The following is a 17,861-nucleotide window of genomic DNA, read 5'->3' as shown; positions in this document are numbered from 1 at the left end:
GCCTCTGACCGCCACCGCCGCCTCCTTTCCGATCGCCGACGTCGTCAGATCGACATCAGATCTCAATCTCAGTCTAAAAAACAGGTAAATTCTTCCTAAAAAAATTAATCTCTCTAAATTTTGTATACTCTCACTATTTGATTGCGATTACATGTAAAAATCTAGATTTTAGAATTTAATTGTGGATTATTTACGAATTTTGTGAAGAAATGTGAAAATTAGAGTGGAAATTATCAATAAATGTGAAAATTAGAGGGGAAATTATCAATAATTTTGTGAAATTTGTGAAGAATTAGTGTGAAAATTATCAATAATTTCGTGGAATTAGTGTGGAAATTATCAAAAATTTTGTGAAATTAGAGGGGAAATTATCAATAAATGTGAAAATTAGTGTTACTACATATGTATGACATAAAATAGATTTTAGAATTTAATTGTGAATTATTTACGAATTTTGTGAAGAAAAATTAAATAATTTTGTGTATTTTGAATTATTTACGAATTTTGTGAAGAAAAATTAAATAATTTTGTGTATTTAGAGGTGAAATTATCAATTAATGTGGAAATTAGAGTTACTACCTAAATGTAAAAATTAGTAACAATCAATATTTATTCGGCTTTTCGTGTAATATTGATCTTGAATTTTTCACTCTTCAGAGGTAACGATGAACGATCGAATCGTAATTCTCTATTCTTATGATGGGAAGATTAATTACTTCGAAAATAATATGCCCGTTTATGAAGGAGGCGCGACGAGACCGTTGTTCATAACAAAATCGTGTACTTTCGATGAGGCTCATCAGCAAGAACCCATGGGGCGGGGAAGAGCGAGGGGAAGGGGGAGAGAGGGAGAGGAAGGAGGGGAGCTATATTGGGTTGTATTTGAACTTATTTTGTTAAAATTTGTAACTTTCCTGAATTTTTAAATACTAAACTTTTGAAGATCAATTATTGTTCATATACATAATCGTGCGTGTTTAATTCATGGTTGAATCATGTATATATTGTTGTGATTGTTGTTAGCAAATAAATTGGTATATATATGAGTTAATATATATGAGTTAACAGGTACGTATACAAAACATGCACAGCAGGCTGTGCATGTTTTGTATAACCTGCAACTTCACGGGAGTTCAACCCCCGTGAACTTGCAGTCTCAACTTCCCAGAGAGCGGCTCTCTGGCGATATTGTTTCATAAGTGCATAAATCTTCACGGGAGTTGAACTCCCGTGAAGATTTCATAGGAGTTGAACTCCCGTGAATACCCGTGAAGATTTATGAAGAAATTAAACTTCACGGGAGTTCAACTCCTGTGAAGTTTAAAAATACACTAAACTTCACGGGAGTTGAACTCCCGTGAAGTTTCCGAATTTCTTTTTACAAAAACCGACCTGTTTTCAGTGCTGGGCTGAAAACAGGTCAGTTTTTGTAAATTTTTTCAAAACCGGTCGTTTTTTATAAATAAAAACCCAAAAGGATCTGTTTTGAAAAATTTTCCATCAATAGCGTGAATCTTCGATCGAAAGTAAGATTTGTACAAAGGTATCGTTAAATAGCGAAAGCTAAAAAGAAATGAAGTTATGAAAAACAAATAAAAGCGTCAATAAACAAAGAGAAACAAGAACAATCATGTAAGGTATCGTGGAGGAAGATAGGGCGTCCAAAACAGCCCCGCGGCCTCGGCCCGGCGGAGCCCGGCGGCCTCGGCCCGGAAACCCGGCAATCCGGGGTCGGCTCCGGGCTCCGGGCTCCGGCGGGGCCCGGGCCGGCTCTTTTGTGCTCGCGCCCGAGCCCGGCCCGGCCCGGAATAGTATTTTTTTATTTTATGTATTATATTATATATGTATATATAAATATATATAATATGTATAATATATGTATATATAATATATTTTTATATATGTATAATATATGTATATATAACATATTTCTATATATGCATAATATGTCATATGTGTGTATATATATACTCTCTCTTAGTATATAAGTATATATAAGTATACTCTCTCTTATGTAAGTATATATATGTATAAGTATATATAAGTATACTTTCTCTTATATAAGTATATATAAGAATACCTCTCTTATATATGTATAATGTATGCATGTATGTATATATATACTCTCTCTTAGTATATATGTATATTATAAGTATACTCTCTCTTATATATGTATACTCTCTCTTATATAATATATTTCTATATATGTATAATATGTCATATGTGTATGTATATATATACTCTCTCTTAGTATATAAGTATATATATGTATAAGTATATATAAGTATACTTTCTCTTTATATATATATATATATATATATATAATATATATATATATTATATATATATATATATATATATATATAAGAATACTCTCTTTTATATATGTATAATGTAGTATGTATATATATACTCTCTCTTATATATGTATACTTCCTATTATATAAGTATACTCTTTTATATATGTGTGTGTGTATACTCTCTCTCTCTCTCTTAGTATATAAGTATAGTTATTACAACGGTTACTTCCCCATTGGCCCAACGAGCAACGCTACTGGTTACTTATGCGATTCTCTCTCTCTCTCTTAAATTATAACTTATAAATATATACAATATATTTACATATAATATATGTATATATAATATATAGTTACATAATAATTTAGAAGTATATACTAATACATAATTATATAAAATATAATAATATTAAACTATTTTTAGCATTTTTTTATTAAAAAAAATAAAAAAAACCTAGGTGAGATGTACTTATCTATTGTGATGCGATGAATTCAAAATAAATTTATACTTGTAATTTGTAAATGATTTATTAATTATTAATAAAAAATTATTTTTATAATTTTTTATTTGTAATTTATGTTATTTAAGTGATTAATAAAATTATTATTTTACTATTATTTTTTGTCTTTTTATAATTTAAAACTTAATAAAATTTAAAAATTTGGAAAAAAAAATTAAAAAAAAAGAAAAACCGGCCGCCGCCGAACCCGGGCCGGTCGGCCCGGGCCCGGACCCGGCCGCGGTACCCGGGTCCGGGTCCGGGCTCCGGTTTGCCCGGCCCGGGCCCGGATTTCCGGGCCGGGGCCGGACCGGCCGGCCCTGATGGACAGGCCTAGGGAAAGATATATTACTAAAAAATAAATGTATCAATAAACAAAGAAAGACAACAAGAATTACAAGATTGTATTATTAATTAATGAAAGATAGTACCGGATGAACAAATGTAACAAAAATCTAATTAATAAAAGTTTCAAAAAGGACTGGAAGGTAACAAAAGTGAGCAAAAGGTAACAAGTGGCCGCATCTAAACGGAAGGTAAAAGGACAAATTTTCAAAACCATCAGGTTTTGAAATTTATTCCCCAAAAAAGACCATTTTCAACTTTAATTACAAAAATAGACCCAGTTGGATGAAACTGTGTCTGTTTTTGAAAAAAAAAATTTAAACTTCACGGGAGTTGAACTCCCGTGAAGTTTTTTCTCATAACAAAACTTCACGGGAGTTCAACTCCCGTGAAGTTTGAATTTTTTTTTTCAAAAACCGACCAAGTTTCAACCAACTGGGTCGGTTTTTGAAACTGGATCGGTTTTTGAAATTAAGATTGAAATGAGTCGTTTTTTATAAATAAATTTTAAAAAAGGATGGTTTTGAAAACTTATCCGAATGTAAAATGTAACAAGAACAAACGTAAAAGTTGGGGGCCAGCTTTCCAGGAGCAGGGGCCCCTGAAATAATTTTCCATTAATATAGTCCTTTTAGCGACCTTATTACTAAGGGCATCTCCAACCATACCCTCCAAATTTGACCCTCCAAATTAGAATATTCTAGGAATATTCTAATTTGGAGGGTGAAATTTGGAGGGTTGCTCCAACCCACACCCTCCAAATGTTTTTATTTTTATTTTTATTGTCAAAAAAACCATATAAATTAAATAATGTTGGATATAGTTTACATTAATAATTTTATTGTTAATAATTTATTTGGGAAAAAAATTATAACATTATAAAGGTGTCGATGAGAGCTTTAAAATGAACCCAATATTAATACTGCAATACAACATATTAAAAAAGAAGAAATTCTAAAATAACAGTGAAAGCATACATCGATAGAACAAGAAAGCAAATATTAACCTCTAATACAACATATCATAGGTCGCAAACATAAACCTCAAACATAAAATATGATAAGAGACAATTAAAATTCTGGCAGATCATTATCGTTATAACTACCGGTTCCATCCCGATCTCTCGAAGAACCACCATATTCATTTCTTCCTATAGAACCAGCTTCGCCCGCAAATTGAGAAAATCCTCCTTGATTTCCAGTGGGAAATTCATATTTGTAATTTATGCTTGTATTTTTTTATGGAGCAAGTTAAATAGATCCCCATATTTAAAATTTCATGTCTGATACTTATTTATTTAATTTAAAAATTAATAATTTTATAATAATACTAAAATAAATTAATCTTAGTTTCATTTTAAATATCTCAACGAGCCCTTTCCAAATATATAATGATCTCAAATATTAGATTAATAATTTTTTAACTATATTTATTTGAAATTAAACATCTAATTTAAATTAATAAGAAAATATTAGATTAATAATTTTTTAACTATATTTATTTGAAATTAAACATCTAATTTAAATTAATAAGAAGGATGGCAAAGTGGTAATTTTTAAGAAACTGAAATTAAACATCTAATTTAAATTAATAAGAAGGATGGCAAAGTGGTAATTTTTAAGAAACCAAATAGCTAAAAATGGCAAAATTATAATTAAAAACCCATGAATAGTGTTATGGAGAGACCCTCCATTTTTTCTCCCCACCCTCAAATTTGGAGAGTGGTTAGAGAGGTTCCACTCTCCAAATTTGGAGATTTTGGAGAGATGGAGGGTGGTTGGAGATGGTCTAAACCAGACAAACCCGAACCCGGTCACCTTCCGGTGTTGGATCTTAAACCTCAACCCGACCCGTTTTCCAGCCCTCAGATCGTCAATTTTGAAAACTCCAAATTTGGGAACATCCCGCCTATTTAAAAAAGAAAAAAGAAAAAAAAAAGAAAAGAAAAGCCCGACCTTTCATTGAATGCGAAACAGCGCCTCTCACAATCTCTCCTCCTCTTTCCTTCTTCAGGTCAGTATTGCTCTTTGCTCCCCTGCCCCACGCCAAATTTTTTAGTTCTTCTTCGCATGGTTAAATGGTCGTAAATATCTACTCATTGGGTGCCCATCTATCGTTTTGACGTCTTTTTTTTTTTTTTTTTTTAAATCAGAGATCTGTGCGTTTTCGTGTACTGGATCCCTTTCAAAATTTGATCTTGTAAACTGTTTGACAAAATTCCTAAACGAGAGTTTTGCCCCCCGCCCTGGTATCTAGACATGGAGCAGGTGTACAAGGAGCTGGAGGAGGCCAGGACAACTGTAGAATCGTTGACTGAAGAAATCCGGGCTAAATCCGCACTCTTCGAGAGCTTGAGGCGAGCCCATGCCGAGCAGTCTGCGAGGCTTCAAGAAAGCAGAGCCCAGATTGAGAAGCAAGCGAAAGAGATTGATGCCAAGGGTGAGGAGATCTCTGTCACGAAACTAATGTGTGAGGAGCTCAGATCTAAGGTCAGCGAGAAGGAGTCGGCTTTCAAGCATCTGAGCTTGGCCCATGAAAATCTGAAGGCGGGTTTCTCGGAGAAAGTTTCGAGGCTGGAAGGAGACAATAAACAGCTTGTTTCAGCTTTGGATGAAGCCAACATGAAAGGGGAGGAACAGGGCGGGTTGATTTCTTCTTGTGAACAAGAGATCGAGAAGCTAAAAGGGCTTTTGTCGATTACGCGGAAGAAATGCGCTGATGCAGAGCAGAGGGCTCAGGCGTCAAGAGAAGCGAGAAGGAGAGATGAGACGATATCTAAAATGGAGCGAGACAAAGAGGAACTCGAAAACCAGCTTAAATGGAAGACAGAACAGTTTAGGCACCTCGAGGACGCCCATAATAAGGCCCAAGAGAAGTTTCGAGCGTGCAAGAAGGAGCTGGAGATGGAGAGGGCCAATCTGATTGATGAAGTTTCCTCTTTGCAGACTAATTTGGATTCCAAAACTAGGGTTGCTGAGGATCTCAGGTCCAAGTTAGAGATGTGCAATCAGGTTCTGGCTCGTGAAGAGAGCAGAAGGAAATTGCTCGAAATTCAGATGGCTGAGTCAAAAGCAATGTATGAGAATGTCATGTCGGACTATGAAGAGGCTAGATCGAGAATTAGATCTCTTACAGTGGAGAGAGATGAGGAGATAGCTGCATTAAGAAACTCATTGGCCACAAAGGGCACTCTTGCAAAGGAGCTTGAATATAGGGCAACACATCTTGAGCAAGAGAATGAAGAATTGCGTTCGTCTTTGAAAGAACTTCAAGAAGCTCAAGTTAATGGAGTGGGTGCAGCTGCTTCTTTGAAGACATTGCAGCAAAAATTTCGAGCTTTAGAACAGGCACACCGAAGTTGTTCTGAGAAAATGAAAGCTCGAGATGCTGAGTGGAGCTTGGAGACAGAAAAGCTTAACAACGAGTTGGATGATTGCTTGCTCAAGTTAAGTGACAAGGATGAACATACACGGTACCTACAGGCTGAACTAGAAGTTGCCCATTCCTCATTGATGCAGCAAAAGTTGGAAAATGAAGAGATATATGTGGTTCTTATGATATTGAAATCGAAATTTGTGGAATCCTCTTCAAGTCTCGAAGACTTGATGCACGAATATGGGCAGAACGGTGTGAAAGCGGAGGAGAGAATCCGCTTTCTGATGGAGCAACTAGAGAAGAAGAGTAGTGACCTGGCACAAGCACAAGCTCAGATTAAGCGAGAGCATGAAACAGTTGACTCATTACTGTCAAAGATGGAGTATTCAGAATCTATTGAGCAAGAATACAATCGGATGAAGAAGGAAATATCTTCATACAAAGTGATGCTTGAAGAATCATCACAGAAACTTGAAAAGTTTAAGAAACAAACTGTAAGCAAGGAAGACGACCTGATGGAGGATGTTAGAAAAGCTTTGTCTGCTCTAGACCAGGCTAATTGTGCTCTTGCCGAGAAGAGCAATCAACTTTGCAAGGTTGAGTATGAACTCAAGCAATGTAAGCTAGTAGTGGAGCAGATGGAAAAGTTGAGATGTGAGTTGCAAGTTGAATTAAACGAATGTCGTGATGAGATGATATCTATGAGAAGGGATCTAGAGCATTCCTTGGTTGCCAAGGTGAAGGCTGATAAAGACCTTGAGGAAAGAAAGGAGAGCTTTCTGCAAGCTTTAAAGCAGAAAGACATGATAATAGAAGAGCTTCAGGAATCCCTTCTTCTGCTTGAGGAAGATAAACAAGATATGGAAACCAAATTAGAATCTAAGAAGTCAAGTGAGTATGAAAAGGAAATTTTTTTTCAGTTTATGGAAGACATGGACAGGAGGCAAAGATCTGTGCAAACAGAAATTGATTCTCTTGAACAAAATTATGTTCTCAGAGAGTTTGAATTTCTAATGAAGATTGAGGAAGAGAAATTGAGGTCGCAACAAGTAATGGAAGAGAAAGAGAAAGTAATTACTGATATGCAGAACAAGATTTTATCGTGTGAACGAGATGCAGATATTGAGCTTTGTGTGCTTAGCGAGACACTGGAGAAGATAATGGCAGTTCACATTCTTAATCAACATGAAATCTACTTTAGACACAGTTTGGTGGCTGAGTTGGAAAAAGAAATTGATGCATTACAGAGGATGGCTAAATGTGGAGAGGACCTGGCATTTAGCCTGAAAAATTGTGTACACGAGCTTGAAGCCAAGTTAGCCGTTCTTCTCTTGGAGAAAAAGAAAGAGCAGGTTCACTTCGAGGACGAACTCAAAGTCATAATGAGTAGTAAATTGGCATTAGAAGCCCGAGCAAAAGAGCTAGAATCTGAGAAGGAGGCTCTTTATGAGTCCATTGTGCAGGTTTCATCGGATAGAGACGAGTTAGTCAATCAGATGATGGGGTTTGGTGACCTGATAGTGGACGTATTGGGCGAAAGTGAGGAGGTTAAGAGAAAGTGGGACAGGGTTACGCAAAATGCTGCAAATGAGAATGCCATTTCTGCAGATTTTCAAGTTGACGCAAACTTCAGAAACCCAGACGGGAAAAACTTCAATTCACCCTCAAAAAACAAAACAGGACAGGTTCCTGGTGTAAGGTCCCCGTTAAAGGAGCACAATAAGTACTTCTGTAATCAGAATCGAGTGGGTGATGTCCTTTAAGATCAAACTTTCTTTCCTTTGTCAGTTAATCCTCGTACCATCTCTTTGTCAAATGTTGTATTAGATAATTTGCATTGAATTCAGTTGTCTTGACTAAATTACTTAAACAATCTCTTGTTATGTTGAGAACTATACTTGTCTTGCGATGAAATTGTTTCAATTCTGTACTCGTTATTGTTAGAACCTTTTGATAGTTGGAAAAACTCAGGAAGCAGTATCAAAATAGAAGCATCATTGTCGGAAAAATTCTGCGTGTTTGCTTTTAATTCTTATTGCTGGAACTCTTGAAATGATATAAACCAAGGTCTGTAACCAAGAGTTACACATCGATTTTGCTTATTTTGGTTAATTTGACCTCCAGATATATTTGGTTAATTTGGCCTCCAGGTAATTTGAACATGGTACCGATTCAAGATTTAAAAAAAAAGTCAACCGCCATTCTCGAACAAAGTAGGATCCTAAAGCTTTTAACAAACATGTCTTGAATCAAATATTACAAGAATTTGAATCAAACATTACAAGAATCTAAACCCCAGTCCCCAAACATCAAAATGAAGGAAATGATTAGATTTGAGCAATGGAAGGAAAATGCATAACAATTATCAGTGGCTGAATAATTTTATGAACCATGTTCTATGTAGAAAAATCATGATCTAATTTTCAAGAAAACAGTTAAATGATTTAACAAAAGTGGCTTTGGGCATTAAAATAATAATCTCTGCAGATAGATATCTATTTCAAAATCAACTGTCAAAACTGTATCTACAATTTCATAACTGAGTTACAGGCAATAGCTATTGGCTTTCTTCCGAGGAAACAAAATCTAGATCATCATCATCATCATCAACATCTAAATCAGAAAACTTGCTCACAGTTTCTCCTGTGAGATCCTCATTAGTTTGTACTTCTGAGTTGCCATCAAAGTCAGGTAAATTACTGACCTTATCCTCAGAAAGATCAACTACATTACCAACAAGTTTGTTTGCTTCCTCTTGTTCCTCCGGCGTCTTAGCTAGAGACAATAATATGTTTTTCGCTTTCTGATCGGGTGGAAAACCACGAGCAGCCATCTCTTTATACCAAACAACAGAACTCCCGAAATCAGAGTTCTTGCCATGGGCATCCATAATTGTTGTGAAGATTGTTTGGTTGGGTTCCACTCCTTGTAATCTCATTCTCTCATATACTCTCATGACCTTCTCTAGGTTATTTCCCTTGGCATAACCTTTCATTAGAGTTCCATAGACAACAACATTTGGTCGTAGGCCATCTTCTTTCAAACGGCGGAAGAATTTCTCTGCTCCCTCCATGTCAGAGGCATTGACATAAGCAGAGAGCATCGTTGCATAAGAGCAGAGATCAGGAGTAAACCTGCGAAATAAATTAGATGGTATTAGGATAATTAACATCAATTTAGTTTTAGCCTTTAGATTTATGTGAGGGGAATTGGTTGTACTTGTCTCTTCTCATACTCTTGAACACAATCCGAGCTTTGTCAACCATTCCGGATATTGCAAAGGCATCGAGCAAAATGTTATATGCTTTGTGTGTTGGCCTAAAAGAAAAAAGACATAACAACCAAAAGATCAGGGAACATGAAAAATATCAATATCTAAACAGAAACTGCAAAAGACAAATAGCTGTCACTGGAAAGAGCTGGATATATAGTAATTTCAGCTTTCAAATTACTAGAGCTTAAACACAAGTCTACTGGCAATCTAAGTTGAAATTTTTCCTTGGAAGCGGGACCTGCGCCTGTTATATGGTTTTCCACGAGTGTTCATTTGTGTGATGTACACAAATTGCAACCACTTTTATCAAGGGTCTTATTAACAGTAGAGATTATACATGTTAATAATAGAAGTTCTAGTGACGGCAGTCAGATGTGTAGAAGCTGATAAAGTTGTTTGGTATGTACAAACCGCTCTCTCATTGGCAATCTCAATGACCTAACCGCTCTCTCATTGGCAATCTCAATGACCTATCATGACTATTTTAGCCAGAGAAAGCAATATTTTCTACGATCTCTCATTGGCAATCTCAATCGCATGTTATTCAAACTTCTGTGAGCTACTTCATGTAACTCCTAAGCCATACGAAATATAAAAAAAGTAGGGTAAATTGTAGGATAAGTGGATAAATCCTATGCACAGGAAATCGTCCACATTTTTCAGAAATAAGATTGAAGGCCTTCATATATCCAACATTATTATGATGGGATGATGTAGAAATGGATTTTAGCAGGAGAAACACAGCACCTGACACCAGCATCCAGCATCTCTTCAAAAACTGCCAATGCTTCATCTTCCCTCCTGGCCTTTCCATAAGCATTGATGAGAAGTGCATAGCTCACCACGTCAGGCTTAAGTCCAGCTCGTTGCATCTAGATACTAAAACCAAATTAAAATTAAAAATATCTAACAGTAAAGAAAGATATTGTTTCCTTTCTCGACTATTACATCTCTATCAATAAGACTAAGATATCGTCTCTTTCGTGAAAGCACATGGTTGTCAGCACATGAGCCATTACAGAAACATTTTTTCACAGAGAATTGTATTATAGCTAATGAGACACCAACCTATACCACATATGCAGGAATATTTCATTAGAACAGTTATAGCGGAAGGGATATCATTGGAGTAGATACACAACTCGCTTTAAACACAAATACAAAATCCCGAGTAGGCGGATTAGTCCGAGTGGAGAGTAAAAAGAAGTATTGAACTTAAAATCTTTTCCGGAGATATTCATTTTCCCGGAGAGACGGACAAGATATCCAGACACAGCGGCATTTTGATACCAACAGGAATGGAAAAGGGAAAAATATCTAAGGAATAAAAAAAAAAGAAAAATTGGATCTATGTCGAACGGATCACACCTACCAAAAAAAAGTTTTTAAACAAGCAACCACTGCAAAAACTTGGGCATCCCCCACCAACGTGTCACCAGTAGACTGTAGTGTTACTTAAAACTATCAACATGTCGCCAGCCTATGCAATGTGTCTTCTCTGTATGCATTCCAGAAACTGTTTTTAGACTCTCTTGTCAGATCTTCTGTTATCGATGTTGGAGATGACTGTAAATACTGAAGAATGGAGAGAAAAGATGTAGTTGGAACCAGTGTTTTAAATATCGGCCGCCATGTCGGACATGGCGGCCGATATTGCGGATTCGGAGCCTAGCCGCCACGAAATTGTTGAATTTAATGCGTATGGCGTTTTTGAGGTCATGTCGGGGACATGTCGGAAAATAGCGGATATATCGGGCGACATTTCGGCCATCAAATATCGGCCAAAATTCAGAAATATCGGTTTCACATTGACATGTTGAAATCATATGATTTGCAATATCTTTCACTTTCTATTTATGTAAAGTTTCGCATTGTTTCCCATCCACTACCCATATGGGTGCTTGTTGTAGGTTTTAATTACTTGTTATTGCATGTGTTTTCTTTATAATGGAAGGCTATAAGAACACATGAATTTATTTGTATTAGGTGCACATATACTTCGGTTTTACTAGTTTCTTGTTTGGAGAAATGACAGATATATAATAAAAATCCTGCAATTGTTAGTCGATGCAGTTAAGTAGTTTAGAATAGCAATTACGAGTTTAATTTTCAATTTCAGTAGAATTTTCTTTTTGTTCCTACTAGTATAATGCACGCGCTTTGTATGTGAACATTTTTTTTATAATCTTTTTCTTTGAGTGTAAAATTATGAAGTGACTTTTATAATAACATAAATTCTTAAATTGAACAATTAATAAATCTTTACATTAATAAATAAAGTTGTGTATAAAGAATTGTATTAGTAATTTTTATATTCTGGATAATTATTAACTTTAATAAGAATTGTCTAAACATATTGCAGTTAAGCTGTTCTAGTGTCTATTTAGTTTTCTATGCAAAAGCAAAAACTTGGTGGTTGCTTGTGAAAATGAAGACCTTCTCATATGTACTTTTTCATATGTTTAGACAATATAATTATCAAGTATGTGAAGATTCCATTTATGATATTATATCAACCTATCCGATATGGCAATCCGATATTTTTTCATGTCCCCCGATATATCCCCGATTTCCGCTATCCGACATGAATTTTGGCCGAGCGACATGAACCCGACATCCGATATTTAAAACCTTGGTTGGAACACTGGAGAGGGTTATCACTTATCAGAAACTACCATGTTTGTCTTCTATGAATCCTTTCCACCTCTTGTTCATTTAGATTGGCTAATGGCAGCAGCTAAAAGTAGCCCTAACCTTCCTCTCGATACAGAAGCCACAGGCAATTGTGCGAAACGGGTTGATGATTACTGTCACTAACTAGCAGGTACTTTATAAACTGGGTGGCACACAAGCTCCCCCAAGAACAATAAAGACGGGAGCTTAATGATTTTCTTGGTGATGAGGAAAAGTGAAGAAGACTTTGTTGATTAATTTGGGAAGAAAAGGAACAATTAATCTACTCAATGTACATTGCAGAAAACGGTCATAGTGTTATACCATCCTAAAAGCCCATATAGGAATGGCAAGGTGGAGCCTAACATCTCCCTTGTCATCATACTTCAGAACTGGGAGCAATACCAGTAGTTTGAGAAGGAGATAGTGCAAGATGTTAAGTAGGTCTTGTCATCCCGATTTAAACACTCTTCCATTTAAAGGAATTGGTCCCTAGATGTACACCTGAAATGTCTTAAACTCCCATCACAAGCAAACTTCTAGATCCATAATTTAAGAGGTTACTTTGACCAGTCTATCTGCACAAAGATGATGATAATAAGAGCATTCATAATAAGCACATGGGAAAAAAAGTGTAATTTGCTCTGATCCATCTGCACCTCCTCAAATCCCCCACCAAAAAAGAAATTGCCAAAAAAAACCCTAACAGTAATTTTAAAAAAAAACTAGAGAAAACCCCCTAAACCCCTACCTCCGAGAGCATCAGCACACACCTCTTCCGTGTGAACCACACAGAACTGAACAGAAATGCACGTGTGCATACATGTGATATTTATGTATAACTATTACTGAGAAGGAGGTAAGGAGTGGAAGTGGGAGAAAGCAATCTAACTAGTATGTACAAATAAAAGTTCATGCACAACATAAAGTACCTGATCATATATCTTTGAGACCTCTTTATAGTCGTTCTCAAAAGACATTAAACTATTATAAGTAACAGTTGATTGCGGTACTTCCTTCTCAGCCATTTGAGCAAATAGTCTACGAGCTTGATCATAGTTCCCAGATTTCTTGTACATGTAAATCATCATATGGAACATTTTCTGGTCTGGCTTGAAAGAAGATCTTTCTTCATTCAGAAGGCTTTGGAAAATATTTTCAGCTTCCTGATATTTCTCACCCTGAAGTTGCCAATATTAAAATTATTGAGAATGCCAAGATAAATAAAAGTAGTGCGCAAATGAGCTGGAAATATTGGCATGAATATTTCATGAAGCCCTTGAATGGTCTAGTGAACTATTTTAGGTATGAAACACTGACTATAATACTGAAGTGAACACGTCCTTTAATGGTCTTTAATGACAATTCTTGAAGGAATTTGAGATAATTTCATTCATCAGAATGGTGAATTTGTAGCAAGGACAAAATAGATATGAAAGAGAACATTTACCCAAATGGGTTTAAATATGAAGGCTGTGTACTATGGTTGCAAAAAAGTATCTGCATTCGCGGATATATCCATAGCTGTATCTTTTAGGATACAAACATGGTTACTAGATATCTATATCTGATAGGATACAAACACAGATACAAATATGTAGTAATATATCCAGATCCATATCTGAATATATGTCTATCATACAATTGCAATTGTTTTGATCATTAGATTAATGACTTTGAGATTAATTTTGATGATCCAAAGACCTGATCTTAGCTTTTCCGATATGTGGAACATATTCATGGTCTCGCTTGTGTGATCTATATATTTACAAATTTTATATGCTCTCATATCCGTTTCGTTTTTATATATATTTCTCTTTTATCATATCTGTACTTGATTTTGGTGGACATGGATATGAGTTTTTCTTTATCTAGACATCCATATTTGTATCCATGATTGGTAAGCGGATAGGGTATGGTAAGATCATAACCAATCTGTTTACCCCAACTATATACTCTGCTCATTTCATGATGTCCCATTTTAGTTGATGAACTGCAAAGGACTTCTAAAGGAATAATCTAAACTGTTAGTGAAAAGATGATGTACCAGGGTAACAGATATGTAGTACATACTCTTATGTTCAACATATATTCTTGTCATTGGTGTTCCATATTGGATGATGATGCTTCTCAACATGCCAATTCTACTCTCTTAGAAACTCATTGTGTTGGTGCTCTAGGTCATGTCGTATTTATGTGTGTGACTATGTGTTACTACTAAATGCCAATGGCTTAGGTGAAGTTATCCACATGGAAATCAACTCACCATGTTCCAGCAAAAGTTAGTGAAGTTATACTTAGTAGCAGACAATTAATGAGAATTGAAGATCAATTTATAATATCTCATATCAGGGTATCAATAGAAATACTTGAATCATACCTCATATCAGGACACCAAAAGAAGTGCTTGAATCGGTATATGAGAAAAAGCAACAAGAAATTAGTAAAGAGAGAAAGATGGGCTACCTCAACAAAACTTTTGAGGATGATCTGATATGTTACTGGAGATGGTTCAGGGCCTGATGACTGCATCCTGCGAAATATAGCTTCCGCCTTATTATACTGCCCAGCTCTCCCATATGCTTCCATCAATGCAGTTTGAGATATTACACTAGGAGGGTAACCTTTCTTGTTCATATACTTCAAAACCCTCTCTGCCCCGTTAAAATCCCCTATCTTCCCATAAGCTGTGATTAGCATTAAATAATCCATCTCCGAGAAACTCCACCAATGTTGGCATCTAAGCCACTCAAGAATCTAATAAGAACAAACAAAGAGACATCAATTAAAATAACATGGAATCACTTTATGGGCATGAATCATCTATATCATACTAAAGTAGCTGGTTATGACAATGAGACATGTGTCAATCATCTCTAATATATCTGCTTCTAAACAATTAAATCCATGTTTTCTAGCTCACATGTCTGCTTCTAAACAATTAAATTCATGTTTTCTAGCTCACATGCAGGGGCGGATCCAAGTGGTGGTTGGGGTGGGCAACTGCACCCCTAGAGATCTTACTTTTGTAGATCATGTTAAGAGCTTTCTGAAAACATATTATAATAGTGATTCCGATAACCAAGTCGAAAGTTATGAGCCGTGCAAGTTTCAGCATCTGTGCATGTTTCCAACCTGCTGTTAATCGTTTTAATATTGTCTTGTTAAAGCATTCATATCACAAGTTATACATCTCCGAATTGAGTTCTGCTTATTTCTGTTAAATAATCTTGTAGTTCCGCTCCCCCCCCCCCCTCCAATCCAAGATAAAAAAATATATATATTTTTTCTGTATCCGCCACTGCTCACACGGTATAATCTCTATACCCAAACCACTTATTTGTGAGATGATTTATCTCAGAAATAGTTACATTTAGATATTGGTTTCCACTAATTTTGAATGGATATTTGTCAAATCATATCATCACAGTATGTTTGTAAGGCCAACTCCTGTGCACATCACGGGTAACAGCTTGGGTAAGATTACAATACCTCACTAACAATTTTCCATTTCTTCAACTGCTTGAATCGAACAAGAGTACCAAGCACAAGATCTCTAGGGAGTGCCTCCCCTTTAGTCCTCTGGCTCTTTATAGTAGTCTCTGCCCTCCGCAACAGCCGAACCGTCTGATGGTTCTGTTCAATCTCTTAGTCATCAACAGCTCCTCCAGTTCACTTCTTATCAGACTCAGTTCAGTGGCTGCGTCCTTAAAAACCTCAACTTTCCTCCTCCTCTGCATGAACTTTCTCGGAGCCAGCATTCCATGGCAAACTACCTTCAATCTCGCGTTAGGTCTAGTTTTAATCCCATTTGGGTTCACCAAAACATTCAGTTTGCTGTCAAATTATCCATAACATTTCATTAACGAGAAAAATTCAATAAATAAGGATTTTTTTTTCCTTTTTTTTTTTTTGGGGGGGGGGTGGGTTGGGTGTGTGGGGGGTGGTGGGGGGGTTTAGCTGACCTGAAGGTTGAGGAGTTGGCAGAATAGGGGTGACGAACGGGCGGCGAGAGATCGACGTCGGAAGGGGACCACAGGAGATGGACGGCGAGGGAGGACTGTTAGGTCAGCGGTCGCCGTGTCCAATAATCAGCGAGCTCGGCGGCGGGAGCAGAGTGAACTGAGGATATGATATTTTTTCGGGGAAAAGTGAGAGCCCAGCAGCAAGTGAGTAAAGATATTATCCTACGATTTTTATTCTTTTTTCCTTTTCCCCCCTCTTCTCTCTATCTCCAATAATTCCATGTTAGTCTCTAGAGCTTTGAAATTTCTAAGTAGTAGGGTCTTACACATTGATCCCCCTCTTAGTTTTTCAATTACTATTTCATCATGGTTGGGTTAACTTATAACCCTACATCCTTATTAATCAAATTACCACTCAGTTAGTGGGTTATAAAGAATTTAGAGGAGATAGGGCAATTGGGAACGTCAAAAATGGGTCGAGGTGGTTCTTACGTCTGTCGAGTAAGATAATTTCGGTTGGTTTAAGGCTGCTTTAAAGTGGTCTTGGATTTAACACCATTATTAAATTGGTTGGGGAATTTACAAAGCCATATAACGTGAATTTTTCTAAAACAATTATATTTAAGAAAATTTTTTCGTCAATCTAACGTGAGTTAACTAAAGGACAAAATTTGCAAAAATCCATAAGCTTTGAGGGACTACTAAGAGTCTAGAGGGACTACTAAGAGTCTAAGAGATTTTGAAGCTTTGAGATTCTAATATGAAATTATTAAAGATTTGAGAGACTAATATGGGCAAGGCTCTTTTAAGCCTTGACTCAAAGTTTTATGGGTGTTTAGATCATTGTTGACTAGACTAAATTCTCTTTGGGGGTGTTAGTCGATTGAGATATTTTCATGCAAAATTGGATAATTGTTAAAGTGGAATAATTTTTCGCTAGTGGGATATTTTAGTGGGATAAATAGAAACATTTTTGTGAAGCGAGATATTTTAATAAAATAACGTGGGATAAATTTTTATAATCAGGAAATATATATTTATGCATTTTGACGATATAAATACTATTTATGTATTTTAAACTTATTATTATTGATTGATAATTGCTTACAAAAATGTTCTTTACTATTAAATAACTTTTGGTTAGACTATAAGATATTAACAATTATTTTTATAATGATGATCTAATGATGATGATACCCATAATAGGAAAGAAGTAAAGAAAAAATATAAAAATAAAAAATAACAAAATAAATATGAGTTCTAGTTTTTTACCACCTAGTTCCAAGCTAAAACTTGGAATAATTTGAGAGACTAGAACTCTTATTTTTGTATAGAAAAATAAAAAAAGGGGATAATTTTGTACCATTATCCCAATTCTAGTTTTGTTAGAGTTCTACTTGACTAACACTGTAAAATTTTGTTCTAGTTTTAG

General features: G+C 35.8%; 2 protein-coding genes across 2 annotated transcripts; one reads left to right on the top strand and one right to left on the bottom strand.

Moving 5' to 3' along the window:
- LOC109833728 (uncharacterized protein At4g38062) lies at positions 5,063-8,447 on the top strand. The gene is made up of 2 exons (XM_020401515.1): positions 5,063-5,155; positions 5,399-8,447. The coding sequence occupies exon 2, from the start codon at positions 5,401-5,403 to the stop codon at positions 8,278-8,280; it is 2,880 nt and encodes a 959-aa protein (XP_020257104.1). The 5' UTR covers positions 5,063-5,155; positions 5,399-5,400; the 3' UTR covers positions 8,281-8,447.
- LOC109833727 (pentatricopeptide repeat-containing protein At3g59040) lies at positions 8,984-16,671 on the bottom strand. The gene is given in 8 exon segments (XM_020401514.1): positions 8,984-9,651; positions 9,737-9,835; positions 10,539-10,663; positions 13,397-13,645; positions 14,931-15,221; positions 15,957-16,115; positions 16,118-16,301; positions 16,430-16,671. Coding segments are annotated over 7 exon segments (1,608 nt in total). The 5' UTR covers positions 16,226-16,301; positions 16,430-16,671; the 3' UTR covers positions 8,984-9,074.

This window comes from Asparagus officinalis, chromosome 3 (assembly GCF_001876935.1).
Source record: "Asparagus officinalis chromosome 3, Aspof.V1, whole genome shotgun sequence".
Taxonomy (NCBI): Eukaryota; Viridiplantae; Streptophyta; class Magnoliopsida; order Asparagales; family Asparagaceae; genus Asparagus; species Asparagus officinalis.
This window is presented reverse-complemented; position numbering and strand designations above follow the sequence as displayed.

Bases quoted from the DNA above. Each gene is read 5' to 3' on its own strand.
- LOC109833728 (XM_020401515.1), top strand. From the start codon at position 5,401: ATGGAGCAGGTGTACAAGGAGCTGGAGGAGGCCAGGACAACTGTAGAA.